The 20,899-nt window shown below is 46.4% G+C and overlaps 1 protein-coding gene across 8 annotated transcripts in view; it reads left to right on the forward strand.

Annotated features, from left to right (window-relative positions):
• Positions 1 to 3,508: 3,508 nt before the first annotated feature.
• The window catches only part of MTSS1 (MTSS I-BAR domain containing 1), a 116,618-nt gene continuing 99,227 nt past the window's right edge, over positions 3,509 to 20,899 (forward strand). For all 8 annotated transcript variants that reach the window (XM_072330233.1, XM_072330237.1, XM_072330234.1 and 5 more), the window contains exons 1-2: positions 3,509 to 4,121; positions 19,022 to 19,083. In XM_072330233.1, coding sequence (XP_072186334.1) covers positions 4,050 to 4,121; positions 19,022 to 19,083 — 134 coding nt within the window. In that variant the 5' untranslated portion in view covers positions 3,509 to 4,049. The remainder of the gene's footprint in view (positions 4,122 to 19,021; positions 19,084 to 20,899) is intronic.

Consider the following 20,899-nt stretch of genomic DNA (forward strand, 5'->3'; position numbering starts at 1 on the left):
TTGTGGCATGGACTAATTTTTCCTATTTGTTGGGGAGAAGACGAAGACTGATGTTAGTCCTTCAGAAATAAGTGTCTCATCCCCACTGTGCTCTGGATGAACTACATCCCATGCTGGATGTTGAAAACATTCTGGGTTTTTTGTGGGATGTTTTTTGTTTTTTTTTTCCATTGAAAAGCTTACAGCTGAAAATGAGACTGCATTGATATTTTGCTGCAGAGTTGTTGCCTGTAGGTAGGCTTTAGATGGAGCTGTTCTGTGCAAATCAATCCGGGCAAAGCAACAGCAGCTGCTATTTTGCCAGCAAGCAGAAACATTTGCAGAGGTACCCACACTACACTACTGCTGCTTGATGATTTAAAAACAATTTGGAATGTAAAAATAATCTGAATAAAGTTAGAGAAACAAAATGTAATATCTCATGTTTTGAAACCAGAGATCGTGGACACCTGCTCCCAGCTCCTTAGCCACACGTATGAGCAGTGACTAACAAACCCTTTTTGGAATGATACAGATTTCTCGCCAGTGACAGGGAGGGTTTATTAATGCCTATTTGTGATGCCACTGGGATGGCATGCTCACATGGACTCCATTGGGTTTCCTCCATTTGCCCTCAATTCTTTTTCCCATCCTGCTTGCTGTGTTGCCTGCCATCTTCCTTTTCCACTGCAGTAGGCTCTATGAAGAGACCTCATCTGCTCATACGAAGTAGAACAGGATGGGATCCAGTGAGCACCTTCAGGGCTGAAGGAAATGATGCCAGAGACTCAGCCCTGTGGAGGCAGTTGGGCTCATTTTCCTGAATCGATAAAGAGGAAAAATACCATCGTCCTTCAAAATAGAAATCACTACCAGAAAGCCTCCAACAGGGACAGAACACCTGCTCCATACAAAAAGTATACGCTTGTTTTTCAAGCTTATGAATGTATTTTAGGAAGGCTTCGGGACGAAAGATGATGTGAAAAAATAACGGAGTATTATGCTATTAATTTGCATTAATTTCTTAGAGAGATAATTCAATTAAATATTTCAGCCTTTAGCAACCAGTTTTTTTTTAATCCTATCTCTTTTTTGAACTGTCAACCACTTGAAGGAACAGCCCTTGATTCTTTCTTGATTGTATGCAAGATGAGGCAATTTTTCCTTGGGGAATGACATTAGCTAAATTAGGAACACTGTAATTTAAAGGTGATTAAGAACCTTTTGTGATTGTTGTTCTACGACTTCAATCTGATAACGCTGAAGCTCATGTGTAATCTAGTTTTCTACAGGGCTGCTCACGTTTAAGAACAAGTGGACTTAAATCTTGGTAAGAACAGGACTTAAATGAGCACCACAGTTACACGTTCCCGTGCTGTTAACAGATTTCAAGGTTGACATCTGCTGGGGGTTGCCAGAAAGGAGGATCTCAGCCTTTCCACTGTCAAGAAGCCATGCTGGCGTTTGCCCATGCAACAGGATATTGTACAGAATGTCATCACTTGGAAATGAAACCATCCCCTGTAATGAGGGCTCCTGAGTACAGAAACAGCCTTTGACCGTAATGAAGTTTTGCAAATAATGCTTGCCGGAAGTGATTTGCTATAAATCAGTCAAGCAGATCCCAGAAATAAGAAGACAGATGGTGACCTGACCGTACTGCAACATCACCACACTTCTTCTTACTCGCACTTTAAACAAATACTTGGGCTCATGTCCCTACAGATAAATGCTCCCTCTCACAGCTGGCTGAAGCTGAATTGCCATCTTGTGGAAAATTCTGTCAATCAAAGTGGATAAAAGAAGAATAAAGTTTAAAGCCTGAATCTTCCTTTACTGCTAAAGGGAAGTTTCAGCCATCGAGACATTATTCGGATGGTTTTAGACCATGTTCTCCTGCTTTATTTTCCAGCTGTTCTACTGTGAACAGAAATGTGAGAACACAAAACTCACACAATCACTAAGCGATATGCACGATGAAAGTAAGATCTGAAATGATAAGAAAACGAAAGGAAGAAATAGAATTCTTCTGTTGGTGATGCTCCGGTTGATTTCTTGTCCTGTGAAGGTTCAGTCTGTTGAAATCCTGATGGTTCCTTTGTACTGGAACCAGTACATTCTGACAGACCCCTGTGCTGGGGAGCTCTCCACACTACAGCGATGTCCTGGGCAGCAGTTTGAGTTACAGTGGTTTACCAAAGCTCTCGTCATAATTTTTCCCTTGCAAGTTTGCAAGGGAAAAATAATTCCCTTACATCATGTGCCAGATTTTCTTCTTAGAATTTATTGAAGCTTGAAATGCTTGCTTCATTTTTCTCTTGCATACCTGCTTGCTGTTTCATCACTCTATGAAGATTTGTTGCCGAGCACAGAGCAGCCAACACTGATTTATTAACTGAAGCACTAATGCACTCCTGGAGAAACAACCTTTTTTTACAGAAGGGGATTTCTCTCCATCCTATCCCACAAGCACCGTGAGTTCTGCAGCCTGTCAGCCCTTTACATTGGAAATCCTATCTGCTGTTTTTCATCATTGCTATGTTAACAGATTGCTATCTGTCCCGTGCATGAGCCTAAATCCAGGCTGAAGTGAAGCAAAACCTGATGGTTGCTCTCAGCCAAGGATTAAATAGGTGATATGTAATAATAATAGTAATTGATAAATAGTTTTAATATCTTCTTAATTGCAGTACTCAAAGTGGTAAATTTCAATCTCCGTTACTGGTTGTGCAGATACCTGCATGTATAGGCAGAGATAAAAATAACACCTAAAGATAACCTAAAGATCACAGTCATAGGCTCACAGAATGGCTTGGGTTGGAAGGGACCTCAAAACCCACCCAGCCCCAAACCCTGCTGTGGGCAGGGCTGCCCCCCACCAGGCCAGGCAGCCCAGGGCCCCATCCAACCCGGCCCTGAGTGCCTTCAGGGATGGGGCATACACAGCTTCTTGTGGGTCCCTTCCACCTTGGGATAACCCATGAGTCTATGATTAATTTCAGAGCTCAGAAGTTGCAGGGCTCTGGGTATGTAGCTGTATGCCTCCAGTTCCATTAATCAAAGCACACCCACCCATGTTTGCAGGCTGTGTGTCCATAGAGAATTTTAGCCTCATTGTTACCTAGAGGTGGGGATGCAGCACTGAGCACTTCCTCGTGTCTTCGCTGAGGATGATCAGCTGCCATTTGGGATGGGCCAGTGCAGGGCCAGGAGCTGGACTCTCCTTACGGGTCCCTTCCGACCCGGGACATGCTATGATTCTATCGGTCATTCCCGCCCAGGTAGGCCGAGGTGGGCAGCCCGCTCGGCATTTTTCCCCTGAAACAACGTGACTCAGTGCAATGGCACCGACTAACAGCAGGAAAGCATTCCTTCCCGCCGCGCTCGAGCCATCCGGAGGTGCCCGTGGCACACGGGGCACAACCCGCCGGCAGCGGGACGCGAACCCGCGGTACCAGCGGCGCCCACGGCAGGCAGGTCGGGCCGAGCCGCTGACGCAGCGGGGCGGGGTCGGGCTGCGGCGGGAGGAGGAGGAGGAGGAGGGCTCGGGCGGATCCGCCGCCGGAGAGCGGCGGGCGTTGTGGAGCGGGCGGGCAGCGGCTCGGGGCTGCAGCCTTGTCCCCGTGTGGCGCTGCTCTGCGGGCAGTCGGGCGCAGCACGCCGTGCCTTCCTTTCCCATAGATAACCGAATCGGGCGTTTTTAGCTTCTGAGCGGCTCCTCCAGCGCCCGCCGGTCCCACAGCGATGGGCTGCGGTGCTGCCCGGGGGCGGGAGGGCAGCGCGGCGCGGGGCCGCACGGAGCTCCACAGCGGGGCCGTGCGCTGCGTGTAGCGCCTTCCGCGCTCCGTCCTGCTTTTTTTTTCCTTTTCTTTTTCCTTTTTTTTCCTCCCGTTACTTTTACATTTTAGAGGTACCGTTTTGAGGCGGAGAGGAGCTGAGGTGGTTTTTGCCCGCCTGTCCCCGTGTCTGGGTGTCGCGGTGAGGTGGGAGCGGGGGTCTGGTTTCTCCGTAGCCGAGCAGCGGAGCCGCAGCAGCGTGCGCGTCCTCCTCCCGTCTGCCGGGCGAGGAAAATGGAGGCGGTGATCGAGAAGGAATGTAGCGCGCTCGGAGGGCTCTTCCAGACCATCATCAGCGACATGAAGGTAAGGACCGGGGGGGGATCCAGGTGAGCCCGCGGCACTGCCCGGGGAAGCGCACGGCAGCGGGGAGCTGCGCGGGGCTCGGGCGGCCCCAGGACGCGGCTCCCTGCCCGCCTCCCTCCATCCCGCGGCGCGCTGTTTGTCTTGCGGCAGGGGCAGCGTTTGCCGAACCTGTCAGTTTTGTATTTATTTATTTTTTTTCCCTTATACGTGTTTTTCTCTTTCCCTCCTCCAGCTTCTTTTCGTTCTTTCTTATGTTATTTTTGGTGCTGCTGGCCCCCAGAATGAAGGCAGCGAGGCGGGTTGCCAGCCCTGGGTGGGGCTGGGAGGGCACGGAGGGATTCCCGATGAGCGCAGTGTAAGGGAACCTCAGCCTGGAGATGCTCCGAAGTTGGCCGTGGCTCCGCCGCCTCTCGGTGTCCTCCGTGGTGTTATTTATTAGAATCGGAGCGTGGCTTGTGCTGGAGGGGACCGCAGAGAACACCTATTTCCAACTCCCCGTGCATGCACATGGGGGGGCTGACGGCTGCTTTCTGCGTGTGCATGCAGTGCACTGAGTTGCTCGGTCTCCCCCAGCCGTATGCAGACCTTGCCACTGAAGGGTCCCTCGGAGGACGACTCCGAATTCACCGCTGGCACTTGTGCAGGCTTCCCTTCTGCCTCCCGCCCTTTGCTGCTGGAAATGAATAGCGTGGAAGCAAACGCTCGCGGCTGTGCCGGCCGTGCCTCCCGCCAGCCCCGTGCTGCAGAACGTTGCAGCGTTCCCCCAGACAAGGGCAGGCCGTTTGCCTCCAGGCCCGTCTGCAAAGGACACGAGATCTGCAGAACCAGAGGGATGGCTGCTTGAATTGGGTGCAGGGCATCCTTACCCCACTGCTAGACGAGGGCTGCTCCTGGACGGAGCTCCGGCAATGAATGGCTTCCAGTGTATGTCGGGGGAGGAGAAGCTGCTTGTGTTTTTTTGGCAAGGGTCGAGGCGCGCTTTCCTCGGAACAGATCCTGGGAGCTGGTTAATTAAAGCGTGGCTCGTAGGGAGCTGGCGGATTGCGGGGAGGAGGAGGAGGAGGTGTGCGTGCGTCTGACAAGACAATGCAGCAGTCCTGCCGCCGTGCTTCTTCATAGCAGCTCCGCTTGGACGGGAATCCGCAAACCCCACCCTGGGCCGGGGACAGTCACAAACGCCGGGTGGGGTGGGCTTTGCAGGGGACGTGCGGAGCTTTCTGTTCCGACCTCCAGCCTGAGGCGCGGTGACGGTGTTCGCTCCCTACTTTCCACGAGCAGCGCACTTGGGCTTTTCACGCTCTTAAGCAAACAGGCATTTTGGTGTCGGTTTATTTTTTGCATGCGCTGTTACTTGCATGGGAATGAGAGCTGTTTCTGGGAAGCGTGTTGACAGGAGCCGTATGGAGATGGGCACAGGTGTGAATTTGTCTTTTAATCCGCCGTAGCAGTGGAACCTGTTTGGTGAACTGGGAGTTACTGGGGAGAGAGGTTTGGGAACGATCCTAGTGGGGTGGTTGGTGCGCTTAAAGAATCTGTTATTTAGCACGAGCCGAGCAAACGGTTCGTACCTGTGCTTCGATTGGGTGAGGTGCTGCAGGGCTCAGCGTGAACTGTGTGCGGAGAATCGCGATGGTTTCCTGGAGAGGGGGGAAAGCAAAAAAAGCATCTATTTTTGACAGCAAAGCAGAACCTTGCAGCTAATCGTACCTTCAGTAGTAAAGTGGAAATTAGCATTTGAAGTGCTGCTTCATGCAGTCGGGGCTGTGTGGGCAGGCTTCTGGCAGAACCTTGGAGTCGTTGCGTGGGGGTCTGCCCACGCACTCCCGGTGCACTATCTATGCCTATTGCACTTTATAGGCAGAGATCAAGGCCCCAAATGCCCTGCAGTGCTGAGGGATTTGCTGCAGCATCCGCCTTTTTTTTAACTAAATAATGTGCAGGTTCTTTTTATCGCGCGTATTGCTCTGCCTTCATCTTCAATGTGAAGACGGCGGGGTTAATCGACACCGCGGTGAGGGCGCTCTGAAGTTGTGCCAGTGGCTGCAGAGAGGTGGTGCAGCCGAGGTGATGAGCACGTGGTGCGGGTGGACTGACTGAGTTTTTGCCTTTGTTCGCACTGATAGTGAGCTGGCTCAGGTGTGCCCGGGGTTCACCCCGAGCTCTCCCTGATGGCAGCGAGGTTACAGAAACGGGAAGTAATAACCCTGAGTGGTGTGATTGCTTGAGTCTGTTTATCTCAGCACTGTGTTAACTTTCAAAGCTAATGTGGCCTCTGCAGGCCAACGTGACTGATGTGTCACATTTCTTAATAGCGAGTTTATCTCGTGTTGGCTGAGGTATCTGCCTTCAATGTTTTCTCCAGAAACTCCAGTTTTTTCTCATTCCTCTACCAAGAACAGTTTTGTGATTAGTACTCAACCCAACAACTGCAGACTAACAATGAGCAAAGCTATGTCACTTTGAGAATATTAAGTTAAACGGAACAAATAAACGGAACGAATAAAACGAGTATAACAAATATTACAAGCATCTCACGTGGCATTTTAATGCCCATAGGATGGGTTGGAAGGGGCCTCAGAGCCCACCCAGCTCCAGCCTCTGCCATGGGCTTGTTGCCCCCACCAGCTCAAGCTGCCCCAGGTCCATCCAGCCCAGTCCTGAGCACCTCCAGGGATGGGGCATCCCCAGCTTCTCTGGGCAGCTGTGCCATTGCCTCACCACTGTGAGTGGAGAATTTCCTCCTGATATCTAACCTGATGTCTGGAACGTCAGTACTGTAACACAGGGAGCCCACATTTTCCATACAAAATGAGGGTCATGTTTGTTGGGTAGTACGTAAGCGTATGTGGTAATGGAGCGGGTTGGAGAAGGTCTACAATGGGAATTGTACTCAGCCATTGTGTTCGAGAACTGGGTTCTTGCGTTTCAAGGTCAGATGAAAGAATACTAAAATGGGAAAATCCTGCCCATCCCATCCCTAAGTTTTTTGTCCATTGTCACAGCCTTGGCGTGTCCCATATTGCTTCACTGAGTATGTGGCACTTGGACTTTGTCATGCTCTTATGTATGATCTCTTTCAAAGTGATGGAAGTTTATAAAGGAGAAAATAAAGCACGTGTGTCCCCTCAGAGGAGCAGTTCTGCGCGCAGCATTCAAGTGCTGTGCCGTTTCTCTTTGAACACAACATACTTTCTGGGGCTCCCCGTGGGAAGAGAGCATTTGATCTGAATGGTTTGTAACTCATTGCTGGCAGCTGAGAAATGAGGTGGTGTCATGTGCAGCTAATTTCAGTATTTCTTGTAGCGCAAAGCAAATCTCTGCAGATAATTTCTGGGAGGGCCTGTTGTGTTTGGGTTTCAAAAGATGTTGTCTTCTCATGCAGAGCGCCGTTCTCTTTAATGCTACTTTTCGTTACGAGTCCTAATTTTATGTTTCTTTTAATCACAGTGTTCTCTCTTAATGGGAAAAGGAGAACAAGAAAAGACTGAAATCAGCAGCGTTTATGACTTACTGCTTGATGTTGTTTCTCTTCCTTTCACATGTTCTTTGTTTGTCATCTCTCTGTTGCCAGCAGGTGTTTTGGTAGGCAGGGCTTGCAGCGCCCAACACCACGGGGAGAAGGGTGGACTGATGCTGATTGTCCGTCACTCCAGTTATACTGAGAGGGAGAGTGCGCTGAATTCTGTGGTTCTGGTGAGGCCCAGACACCTTCCCCTGTGGGCTGGGAGTGCAGCTGTGAGGAGAACTGTAATCTGTGAACAAAATAAGAAGGTTCCAGAGGAGGAGTAAGATTTTAGAGCATTTCAGATATCTTTTTTCAAGTGTATGTGTCTTAGTTGTGATCTCGCAGCTGCAATCTGAATGAAAACAGCATTTTGCTTTAGGCAGCAACTTCTACTTTAGTGCTGTAAAGGAAGTGACCCACCCCCAGTGAAACTCTGACATGGGAAGGCGGCATCCCTTTGCCTTCAGCCACACAAAGCTCCTGCCCTTGTTTCCACTAGAGGAGAAAGAAGTGAGCATATGGGCATGAGAAATATTTATGGTTGTTGTTTTTTTTTTGCAGCCTCTTATCTGCGATTAGGATGCGACTGGTGAGAAGCAGCGTTTTAATCTTGCTTTTTGTGGAAGATGGAGCTGGGGGTGGTCACGTCGAGGATTAAGAACCATTTGTTAAGTAGGCACGATTTGCTTGTGAAGGATGGATGGCGTTGTGCTGCTCACATCAATAATATAAACTGAGTCGATAAATATTTGCTGGAACAGATAGAAGGGCTGAGGTGGTGCCTGTGACAAGTGCAGCTGTGGACCCTCTGCATCCATGTCAGTCCAAGGGGCAGCCGGTGTGTATGGGGGTCGCAAAGCTGCTGCCATTGATGCGGAGTGATTTGACAGAGCAGCAGCTGTGCTGTGTTTGAAGCCTGGTCTCTGTGCGGAGCTGAGGAATGTTCAGTTCAATGCCTTTAAGGTCTGGTTTCAGTCCAGCTGTTGGGGATGGTATGTGCCATGTGCAGGTGGTGCTGGGAAGGGAACCCCTCTGTTCTACTTCTGCCACATGTGCTTTGTGGCAGTGGCACATCCCTGGCACGACAATCTTTAGAGCAGTTTAATTCTATTCCAAACCCAGAAAATGGACGTTTCTCTCTTTTCCCCAAAAAGCGTGATGTGAGTTAATTTCCCTTCTATGCAGCTTCAGCTTTTTCCTCCCATTTTCTTGTTCTTAGAGGTTCCACCAGCACGGCACATTGTCCTGAGCCCGTCATGCTGATTTTTTACCATGCACACTGATTTCCTACCCCGCTGTCTTCCTCACCATTCTGAAGCAGCTGTAGCTCCTTTCTGTAAACATTTCTATGGGGGAGGCAGTGGTGTGGAGGGATGGCTGAAAGAATGCTGGTGCAGGAGAGCGCTGCTGCACGCCTGCTTCAAGGCTGGGGCTCAGACAGCATGGCATAGCTGGGAACATACTTGCAAAGCATTTATTATTGTTAGGGACACATTCTTGGTCTGCCTGTGTGAGTGCTAACAATTCGTATTGCTGCCAAGCATTTGCTACATAAACGTGTCGGACGTGGGCTCGTTCTGGGGCATAGTGAGGGCAGGGATTTTTAATGTCTTTTAGAAGTAGTACTTTAGGAGCTGTTGACATGCCAAGGGCTGTGTGATAGAGGTTGCTGTGCTGGAAGTGTGGAAGGACTTGTGCAGTGCTGCGTGAAACGCAATTGACAGAACAAATGTTGGAGAACAAGAAGTGTATAATTACAGACTCGGCGCTGGTTAATATCTAACCAAAGGTGATAGCTGGGAGAGTTTGCTGCCTCCTTCCTCAGTTTTGTGCGTGTTGCATTGTAAAAAAAAAAAGTACACTACTACCTTCCTTTCATTTTTCTGTGATGTGTTTTTCAAGGTATAGAAGTCGGTGCAGTTGGCAGAGTGTTTCTGTGTACCTGTAATTAGCACGTTCTGCTTGTTAGCTTCTGAGATGCATCTTTGGCTTTCATGGTCTATGCATGTGTAACCTTGAGGGTGGGCAGAAAGTGCTCAGTGACAGAGAGCAGGGTGGGATCTGTAACTGAAGAAGTGTGTTGGTTGGCTTCAGAGCACATGAAGGTGGGTGGGTGCTGGTGGGCATTTGTCTCTTCAAGTGTTTGTTTTCCAGCTCCAAGTGATGTTTGCCTTGGTGCTGTACGGTGCTGAGTGCTGCCCCATTCGCTGCTATCTCTGCTGACCTTTAAGGACGGTAATTGAGTTCTTCCTGCTGAGCTGTGAGGTTGCCTGACTGCTGAGATGTTTGCAAGGACAGGAGACAAAATGTCTGGTAGCCTTGTGGTTAGACCATGGCAGATCTCATCTTCAAAGTGCTCTGGAAGCGTGTGATTTAGCTCCCAAAGAATGGCTTCCGTTTCACAGAAAGGCTGCAGGTTCCATGACTACTGCTCCTTTCCCTTAGGACAAGAAGAAATTGAGTGCATGTGGAGCGCTGAGTTAATGAGGGGATGTTTTCATAAGCTTCTTGTATGTAACACGTATTGCTATGCACATCTGCACCACACACACCATTTATCTTCATTGCTGCTGTTTCCCCCGTGGTAGCCCAGTGTTTGCAGGCAGAACAGATCTTATACAAATGAGTGATCAGCCCTCAACACAAGTTGAATTCTTCTGTAACTGAAATTAAGAGCTGGCTGTTTTTTAGTGGAGAGGTATAACTGGAGCATCTTACCCACAGGGTGATAGAAATAGACAGTGAAGAATCTGGTGACGTCTAGTGAAACTCTTCATGAGCTCTGTGTTTTTTTGCAGTTCTAGTCAGTGAACATAGGTGTACAAACAGCATTTAAGAAATCACCTTGGATGTTTTTAAGGAGTACTCCTGCAGGAACAAACCTGTGAGCGCTGATTCTATTGATGTGTACAGTGCTAGTGACAAGCATGTACCTAGAGAGATCCAGTTCATGGTATAAGAAGGTTCACTCAGTTCGGATGCATATCAGTATCTGTTGCCAGAGTACTGATGCTTCTTGTATCCTGGAGATTGTTTTGATTGCTGGTGTGACGACGATTGTGCTGAGACTGAGCTGTGTGTGCCCAGAAGTGAGGGTTTCTCCTGCTTCATGGGTGAGTTGGGAAGAGGTGATGAAAGCCCATCCATGATGGTGTTACCAGCGCAGGGCTGTTGGCTTTGCTGTGAGATTGTCCTATGTAGGCATTAACTTGAATGAGTTAATGCCTCTTGATGTTTTAATTACCTTAGTTTTAATCCAGCTGAAATATTGTGGGTTTAGAAAATAGCTGCCCAGTATGCACAGTGGCTGCGTAATGATTCAGCGGATGAAAGGCAGTATTGATGAGTCTCAGAGGAGAGATCTGCTATTCAGGCTCACAAACTTGTTTAGACCTGCAGGGAAGAGTGTGGAACTAAATGCTTCCTCTGGAAGACTACTTGATGTCTAGCTTTCTTGATGCAGCATGGGATAAAAGGTTCTTCTCTAGAAGCTGTGGCTGTTTGGTTGTTTTTTCCCTGCTCTTGTGAATAACTTCCTGTGTTTAGAGAGGGAGAGACCATATGTTTATGTATGATATATTTTCTCACTGTGAGTATAACCTTTTTTTATTTGCTAATTACCCAGTCTAACTTGGATTTAAACTCCATTGTGTTTGCTTTGGAGCTGGGTTTCTTTGTCTTAAACTGCAAGTGGCTTCAGATGGACTGGATTTGTTCTGGTCCTTATAGACATAGTGAAGAGGCACACAAGAGGCAAGCCAGGATGTGATGCTGCAGTCTGGGGGGATGAGTTTGCAGGGTTCCTCACGGTGCTCCAGACCAAAGTCAAACCAGAGGCAATGGTGTCCACTTAAATATGGGCTACTGGGGTGCAGCTTTTGTCATAATACAAATTAAAGGCTCTAGAGCTCTAGCAACAGTCGTACCTGACTTGAGTTCCCTCTGTCTTTAAATGATGAGATCTGTTCAGCGTCTGTGTTCTTGCTAAGTGGTGCTGTGCTTCAGTGCTGAGAGAACTCGTAATTATTCAGAATTCTGGGGTTGTTTGGGGAATGTAGACATCACTGATGGCACTGAACCAGTGGGGAGAATGTCCTCTTCTGGAGTTTCTTGATTGGGATTTTTGTCTTGACTTTATTGAGGTACAGCACCATGGCCCTTACCCTAGCGTAGCTTTTACTCAGTGTTCTGATGCTGTGTTTGACTAAAAACCAAGCAGTTGTGAAAACATCGAACAAATGGTTCCACGATGCGTATAAGAAACCTGTAGTAGGCAGTTTTTTAATACCGTGTGAGATTTCTTCAGTACTGTTTTGTTGCATAGTCTGCAGTGTTGTGGTAATGTATCGCCTTGTGAGAGCAGAGCTTGGCATGTCCATTATACTGAGCACCCTGATGGAAACTCATTTCCAGCCCCTGCCCATTCCCTGAACAAGTGGCAGAGATAATGGAAATGGAGGCATGGAGACAAGACTTTTATTTTAATTGCCCCTGCTTTCAGTTCCTGGAGGGTAGTTACAGGTTAAATGAAGTTGTAATCTGATCTTTGACATGCTTTTACTTTCACTTGCATGTGCTATAACCTCTCAGATACCACGTTTGTACCTGTATCCTCCCTTCCTCCAGTCAGTAACGCACTTGTTTGGCTTGCGTTAAGAAATCTGTGAAGTTCATGCCATCTGCTGTTGCTGACATTCCATTCCTGGCCCAGCAAGCGCTGTGTGCACATCAAGAGCTTCCCTTGCTTCTAGAATTTCTCCTGTGTGTGGCAATATCTTTAGCTTAGAAAGACGGAAGGGACTTCCCAGACTTGTAGCGCCCTTTTCTTGCCTTCCTAGACTGCTCAGTTTTCCTCTATGCGAGTTTGTTACACTTCCATAAAGAGTTCTGTGAGTAGAGGCTCCATGCTCTTCCGGAGTTGCCTGTTTCACTGGTCTTACAGCTGGAGGAACCGTCCAACCCAGAGCATCTGGTTGTTTTTGTCCTTCCCCACTGGAGAACAGCCAATGGACATCATCAGGCAGCGGGATGCTCTTGAAATCAGTACTGGGGCTTCGTTGGCTCAGTTCTAGTTCTGAATTTAAGGTGTATCTGAAATGAGGTAAATGAAAGAAAAGTACTCTTGGAATAGCTGTGTGCACCACTGCATCTGCATCTGGTTCTTCATAAAGAATGAAATCACTCTCACCAGCAAAATTCAAGTTTCACTTGGTTGGAAGATTGAGGCTGTTTTGGTGAATGGTTGGAAAATAGGTGTAGTTTAAAAAGCATCGTAAGGCAGGTTCTTGAATTGCTTATTTTTTGACATGATAGAGGAAAAGCTTACAAGCAGAAGTTTTTTGAATGGGAAAGAGTCATTAGGAACTTCATGTAAGGTGATGTTAAGTCTCATCTCACCTGCTTCTTGCAAGAGCTTCTGGAGCTTATTAGAGGACTATACGTTCTTATCTGTCTGACTTGGCTGGACGTGTGAGTTGTGCAAAGAAATGCGGTAGCACTGGGTAGTGCTTTGTAACCTTTGCACTTGTGCCTGTCCAAGCTGCCTCTTCTACGGATGACTATTAATTCTTTCAGAAGAGAGGGAAAGCTTCCATTGCCAGATGTTAGATGGATGGGGAAGCTGATTGTCAGCTGCTGCATCTTTCTACATGTTGAGACATCTGTGGCCAGAAGCCATTTTTCAGATTGTCATTGTTTTCCTGCACCTTTCCTCTCCAGTTTTTCCTGTTTTTCATGTTGAAGGATCCCTGGAAGAATGATAGCTCCTATGTGCAAACCATACTTAATTACGCAGGCCATTTTTTGAACGTAACATCTGTGACTGCGTGCTGTCTAGCACAGTAACGTCTCTCTCTGTTACTTGAAGGTAGTGTAGTGAGTAACACCGATGTGAAACATCTGTAATTCTTGTAATTCTGATATCTGATAATACTATATAGGAAATTCCTCGCTCTAGGCATCGTTTACTTTGGAGGCTGGGAGGTCTGGTGCAATAGCAAAGTTACAGCTTTTGTTCCAGAGGTAGACACGTGGTATTTGGATGTGTTACTGGGGTACGAAGCTGGATAACAGTACTGTGTTTGGGACTCAGCCTCTTGGCAGGTCGTGGCTGAATGATTATATTGAGGTGGAGAAGGCCAAACTCCTGCAGTTCAGTCAGTGCTTTTTTGTCCTCCTTATTGAAGTCTGCAGAGAGTCGTTCTGTACTCTTCTGGAGGGCACCCAGCTCTTGCTTTGATAACCTGTGAGATAAAACCAGGGCATTGCCTGCCAGTTCCCTTTCTCTCCTACCTTTTTAGCTGGAACAGCCAAAATTAGATTCTCAATTTGCCGTACTGTAGAACAGCTCTGTCTCTCTCCCCGCACCCTGAAAGTTGAGATGAGTTGTTGCTGTGAACAAGATACTGAGCTGTTTCTGTTGCCTTTGTAGTCAGCATCCCAGCAAGAGCTGATAATGTGTTTGAAAAGCCTTCCTGATAAATGAAAGCGGTTAAAAGAACACAGTCAAGGGTTGTTTGAAAGACGAGGTGCATCTTGTCTTCAGGATCTGGAATGCATGGAAATAAATTACTAAAGGAAACATATTTTCTTCTCATGGAGAAAAGGAGAGGCGTTGTGACTTGCTGGCAAAGGGTGTAACAGAACGGAGTTTTACTGTCAAGACCGCTGATAACCAAGTTGTAATCTTAAATAAAAACAACAATCTGGGTTCTTGTATTTGTCATTAGGTGCAATTGATTACAATTTCAGTTAAATTGGATGCTTTGCTGCATGCCTATTCTTGCTGTATCAAGAAATCCCCGATCTTCTCTTCTGGAATTCTCCTGTAGGAGGACTGCTGGCTTGAAAGGAAGACTTCAGTAAAGGTCCCGTAGAGATGTCTGTGTTGAAGGTGGCTGTCCTGGGGGTTCCCCACTCCCCTCAAAAAACAAAAGACTCTTCATGTGTCTGGGGAGTAAGTGCTCCTGTGGCTGCCTGCTAGTGGTAGGGTGACAGAACCATGGGCTGGGCTGGGCTGGAAGGGGCCTTCACTGATCCAATATGGAGGACCCCTGGTGTGGCGTATAGACTTTATCCAGCTATTGGGTGCTCACCCACTCCTGTTCCTCCTCAGCAGGAAAGGGGAAATGCTCATGGGTTGAGGTAAAGATGAGGAGATCACTTCCAAATAGTGTCAGTCAATACACGCTCAACTGGGAAGATTAAATCTGACCAACTAAAATAGATCTGAATGGTGAGAAAAAACGTGGAAAAATTCAAACAGCTTTTGCCCACTTACCCTCCACAACCCTTTCAGGAACACCCACGGCCACAGCTCCTTCAGGGAGTGACCTGCTGCTGTGGCATGGGTCCTCCCCAGGCTGTAGGATGAAGATGGGCTCTGCAGCAGCTGGGGCCCCTCTGTTGCTTTTCTATTGCTCAGAGCCCCATCCCTCCTGTGCCTGCTATGCCCTTGCTGAAATCTGTTTTCCCCGAGGTGTTACAAGCCTCACTGCTGGGCTCAGTGCAGTGTGGCCATTGGGGCTTGGTATGTCAGGGTGTTGGGGTCCAGTTGTGGGTGCTTCCCACCTTATCCTGGTACCTCTCCATACTAGTTGTGCACATCCCCAAGGGAAAGCTGTTCCACGTCCCTAACTGGGGACTGGTGAAGTAGCTGACAGGCGATAGACACCATCTTGTTTGTCAGCCTGGAGGCAGAAGGGCAGTGCCCTGCTGCTGGAGATCAGCTGGAGTGTGGCTGGGCCCTGGCATCAGGTGACTAATCACTTGTAAACCGACTCATTAAGCAATAAGATGCGATAATGGGATGTTATGGCTTACCAGTGACAGCCTCAAGCTGAAGGCAGGGTGTGTGCAGGGGTTGGGGGGCTTTCATGCCTTGGACAAAAGCGTTAGGGTGCAGGAGCTTTGGATCTGAGATAGCTGAAGAAAAAATAGTTAGGCACAAGTGTATTTTGGAGGGGGTAGGCCCCGAATCAAGCCATTAATGGTTTTCAAGAAGACCATTTAAATGAACCTGGATTGTAACTGATTTCTATTTTAACCTGTGAGGAGCTAAAACGAGGATTTGTGACCCAGATGCTTACAGCTCTTCCCGCGAGTTTCTCTGAGGAGGGCTGTGAGGAAAGGCTTTCTGCTGCTCCTATGGGTACTGCCGGCACCTGAGCCTGATGTTGGAGGGGGAAAACTGATTCCTTTATCCACAGTTTGAAATCAGAAATTACAAAGAGAGCTGCAGGAAATGCAGCATTTAAAAATACTGTTCTAATGCTCTTCCAGAATTGGCTTCACAGTACAAAAGGACTTAATAGACAGATAGTGAAGTCTTCCTATTGCTTCTTAGTGTTTAAATTGAGAAAGTAATAAGCGTTGAATTGAAGATTAGGTTTCGTGGCTATTTGGTATGTGGTTTCCACCACTACTGCATTTCTCCTGATGGGAGCTTAGATGAAAGCAAGAGCTGTAATTCCAAACGAGGATGGAACGGCGGAGGCACACGGAGAGATTATGTAGAAGGAGATGCTCTTAGGGTACCGGAGGCAGAATATAGATATAATGTATATTTTTAATCAAACCAGTTTAGCAACCAATATAAGTGGGTCGTTAAAGCTTAATTAAGTAGTTGTGATTTAGACAGAAAATAATTTTTAAAGACAAAGAATAAATAGTAATGGAAATGCTTAGTAAATGTTCTGATTATTCTTTCTTTGTGGTCAGCCTGCAAAAATAAATAAAATAAAAAAGAAAAAGGATAAAAAGAAGAAGAAATAAAGGTGTTTTCTTCCTGAGCTATGTTTTGATAGGACTGTCTTAAGCTTCCCCACAGCGTAAGGTTGGTGTCAATCTCCTGCCTGCCATTAGGCGCAGTTAGGATAATACATCACCGAGATGGAAACATAATCAGGCTGCTTTGGTATCCTCCGTTTGTCAGCTTGCCTTTTGCTCAAGAATCCAGTAAAGCCGTGGGCCCTGCTGCTAATTGTCAGGGCTTTCAAGGCTCCTGGCGTAGCCATGCATAATGCATATACGGCATGCAGGCAAGCTCTGAAATGCAGCTACTGCAGAGAGAGATGGTGTTCAGTGTAGGGGATTTCAGCAAGACTAATAGGTTTAAGGAAATGGATTTTTTTCCCCACCTCAAATAAGTGGGTCTCATTTTTAAATGCCTGGCAATTTTTGCACAGCATAAAGCTCTTTTATTCTAGGTTTTGCCACCCTGATAACAGGTGTCTTCTTTTTTGCTTTCTCCCTTTCCCACTGGCTCCATCGTGTGTAGATATAATAAGGTTTTATGACCACCTGGTGTACATTGCTCACGGAAAAAAAAGTGTACACAAAATAAACCCACCAAGAAAACAAATACAAAACTTAATGAAGGAAACTGCAAGTAGCTGCTAAATACCCAAGACACTTATGGTAGGGTCTGTCTTGGTGCTGCCAGGCCCCTCTGCTGACTGAGCTTTGCTATACAGTGTCTATGGGAGATGCATACACAGCATCTATGCAAAGACGACTCATTTTTCAAAATATGATTAGTAGAGAATGTTAAATTGTGACTGATGAACCAAGGCCATTGTCCAAGGGAAGACTTTGGTTTTAACCTTTAGTTCAATTCTAGCCAGCTGTGGTACATGAATGTCTGAAAACTGTCTCGCTGGGGTGCACTGAGGAGCTTGAGTTGGGTTTGCTGCTTTTGGGGAAGGGATTGTCTTTGCCCCAGAGAAGATGAATCATAGAATCATAAAATCATTGAATGGCCTGGGTTGAAAAGGACCACAGTGATCATGTAGCTTCAACCCCCCTGCTGTGTGCAGGGTCACCAACCACTGCACCAGGCTGCCCAGAGCCACATCCAGCCTGGCCTTGAGTGCCTCCAGGCATGGGGCATCTGCAGCCTCCTTGGGCAGCCTGTTCCAGTGTGTCACCACCCTCTGAGTAAAAAACTTCCTCTTAAGAAGATAAGATGTGGCCTCATATAGTAGAGTAAGAAAAGGTTTGGATTGATTTTATTACGAGCAATGTCGCTTGCTTGCAGTCTCTTCCAGTCAGAGCTGTGGTAACGTTGGCTTTGAGAAGCTGCCTTACCTAAGCTTTATAGTGTTGGTACTCTGCCAATAGCAAAGCTTACATCTTTAGTAAAGGAAGCATGGATGTTTTTCTTTGCTCACTAAACACCAGTCTAGGGGGAGTTTTGAGGTTTCTTTCTGCCACTGATTTTGCTGCTAACAGAAGATACGCACTTGTTCTGCAGGAAGCAAGTTAACTTTAGTTTGGTCTAAAAAGGATGGTAGTTTACCATAAAAATCAGCACTTCTTTTTTTAACTTGTAAGAATACTTGGTGTTGCGGCTCTTAATGAAAGTGTGGACTCCCACCATACTTTAAAAAAAAAAATAGGGGAGAAGTTCACAGGAAACTCCAAGAGGAATTAAACCTTAAAAACTTTGCATATGGTTGCTCAGTGATGTACTGCTTTACCAGCATCAGTTCAGAAGGCAGCTCTGAGGTCATTCAGGGCTCTTTCCTGGGAAATTCTTCAGCTGTTTGGAACGATTACCTTAGGGCTACTCTATGTTTTGTGTTACTTTGAGGCAGTTTAAGGTGGTCTCTTGGGCAACTCAGACCTTTATTAAAAATAAAGTACTTTGCTGTAAGAGAATGGGAAACTGGGAATTGTGCAGGGAGTTCATATGTAGAACAGTGCAACTGGAATTCTGCTCTTAGTGTTGGGAGATTTGCTGTACCTGTTACTCCAGTGTCCTAGCACCCCACTTGTCATAGGTTTGTCTTCACTGTTTTCATACAAAGTGAGGAGTTTCTTCAGTTGAAATCCCATTTCATCCCCAGTGTTTTTGCTTGGCCTGTCTATCAAGCCACCTCCCAGGACCTGATGTTTCATCTGAATTCAGAACCAAGTTGGAGTGCCATAGAATCATAGAATGGTTTGGGTTGGAAGGGACCTTTAAGATCATATAGCTCCAGCCCCCTGCTATAGGCAGGGGCACCTCTCTCTAGAGCAGGCTGATCAAAGCCCCATCCAGCCTGGCCTTGAATGCTTTTGGGGGATGGGGGGGCACGCACAGCCTCACTGGGCAGCCTGTTCCAGCATCTCACCACCCTCAGAGTAAAGAATTTCTTCCTGATACTTAGTCTAAATCGACCCTCCCCCAGTTTAAAACCATTTCCCCTTGTCATGTAGTTATATGCTCTCTGTTTACTGGTGTTAAAGAATGTGAGAGACCACTTATTGGGAAAATATATTTTGGTGTTAAAGCATAAAGATTCAATAAAGTCATAGTTGCAGCTTCTAGTTTCAGCTGAACTTGAAATCTGCAGTATCAAAAACATGATGTTCAAACTAAGTATTCATTACTGTATTTTCTTTTCTTTTGCAGGGAAGTTACCCAGTGTGGGAAGATTTTATAAATAAAGCTGGGAAATTGCAGTCTCAGCTTCGGTAAGTCAGGATCTCCTACAAGTAATTGTGTGTGTGAATGTTAAGATTAAATATAGCTTCTGCCAGGGTAATTTCCTAAGCAAGTCCCAGTAAAATTGTATGCATTTCATAGTCAACATCCATGTTTGTAATTGCCTCATACTGTTGCTGCTGTTGTAATGTATTTAGGCAAATTCATACCTGTCACCAACAGTCCATAACAAATGTAAAAATAAATCTCATGGCTTCTGATGGAAAACCTGATAATGTATTATTTAGTGAATGGGCTGGTATGGAGTTAGACATATCTTGTCATTTTTATGTCTGTAGAATACAGAAGGTTTATATCAGAAGGCATATCAAAACATTGTTGAAGAATCTTTGGTAGCCTTAACAGCACTTTCTTCTGCTTTAAAAACCAAGGGAATTCCTGTGCTGGACCTTTCTGCAGTGGTTATTATAACTTACTATAGTGGCGTATGCTTTGCAATAGCATTCTGGATAACTCTCTGCAGATCTGTACTAATAAGTGCCATGTGTAACACACTCACACCAATTCTTTTATCTCTATATTCATGTTATTGTAAAGTCTGCTTCTGCTAATACAAATCCAAACTCAGTTTCTTCCTAAACCGCAATTTCTTCTACGCTCCCCAAAGTGTCGGTGTTCTCTCAGCACCGGCAGAGGCCATAGCTTTGGTTACTTGCAGTATATTTTGTGGTTCTGCGTTGTGAACCGTTTCTCAAGAAGCTGTTGTTTACCCATTTACCCTAAAAGACTGGAATTTGCTGTTCCTTGCTGTACCTAAAACATTGCATTTGTATGTGGTTTTTCCTTTTCCAGCAATCGCATCACATTAAGGGACTGCGAAAGAAGTAGGGAAAGTAGTAAAAGAGGAATGGAGATCTTTTTTCTCCCTTTATACTCTGTAAACACAAACCTGCTGGAAAGCATGAGAATTCCTTGTATTTCCCAGTCCTGTAGCAGTGCATTCAGTGTAGCACTTCTCTAGCTGAGGAGCATGCAAGCAGTCAGCTTGAAAGCCTGAGTTTGTGGATTTGCTTGTTCATTTCCAGCAAATGTGAGCCTTTGGTTCATTTCTCTGTGCTCTCATAGGGGAGAGCAGATGTCACCTGAGCTGGAGCCAGCTCTGTCTGCATCTTGTTGGCAGAGAAATGGAACTTTGTTATTAGCAATGTAATTAATAATTAACAAGATAGTACACGGGTAACAACATTATCTGTGAGTTTGGAGGACTAAGATCACAAACACTGCTGAGGAAAATACCAGGAAAGGTTATCGTTTTCCAGGGCTAGATATTATTAGCTCACTGGAGACCTGTCAGGTTGGTTTTGTTGGTTTGTTTTTTGCATTCCCTTTTATCTCTTGGGCACGTGAAGAGTCCTTATGCATGTGGTTGGACCTCTCAAGCCTGTTATTTGAGATCAGGTCTTTTGTGATCTCAGTAGGCCATTTGCTATGCTGCCAGTTATGTCCTCTGTATTTTGAGCATATTTGGAGTGAGTCTTGCATAAAATCTGCCCTAATTAAGGAGTTCACTGGTCTTTTTGGCTGAGAATCAGCTTTCCTGCTATTCTCCTGCGGGTTTTTTATTTGTTTGTTTTTGCTTTTTGGGTGGTTTTTGTCTATTTATTTATTGTTATTATTTGAAGGTACAGAACAGTTTTGTTTAAATTGGATCAACCAGAATGTAAATGATCACAAATCTGACAGCAACCTGAGGCAGAGCAAAATCACCTGGAAATCTGTGACTGGCATTTACTGTTGCCATCCACAGGTGTTGGTCTGTGTGTGCTTTTCAGATGGGGTGAGCGT

This window comes from Excalfactoria chinensis, chromosome 2 (assembly GCF_039878825.1).
Source record: "Excalfactoria chinensis isolate bCotChi1 chromosome 2, bCotChi1.hap2, whole genome shotgun sequence".
Lineage (NCBI taxonomy): Eukaryota > Metazoa > Chordata > Aves > Galliformes > Phasianidae > Excalfactoria > Excalfactoria chinensis.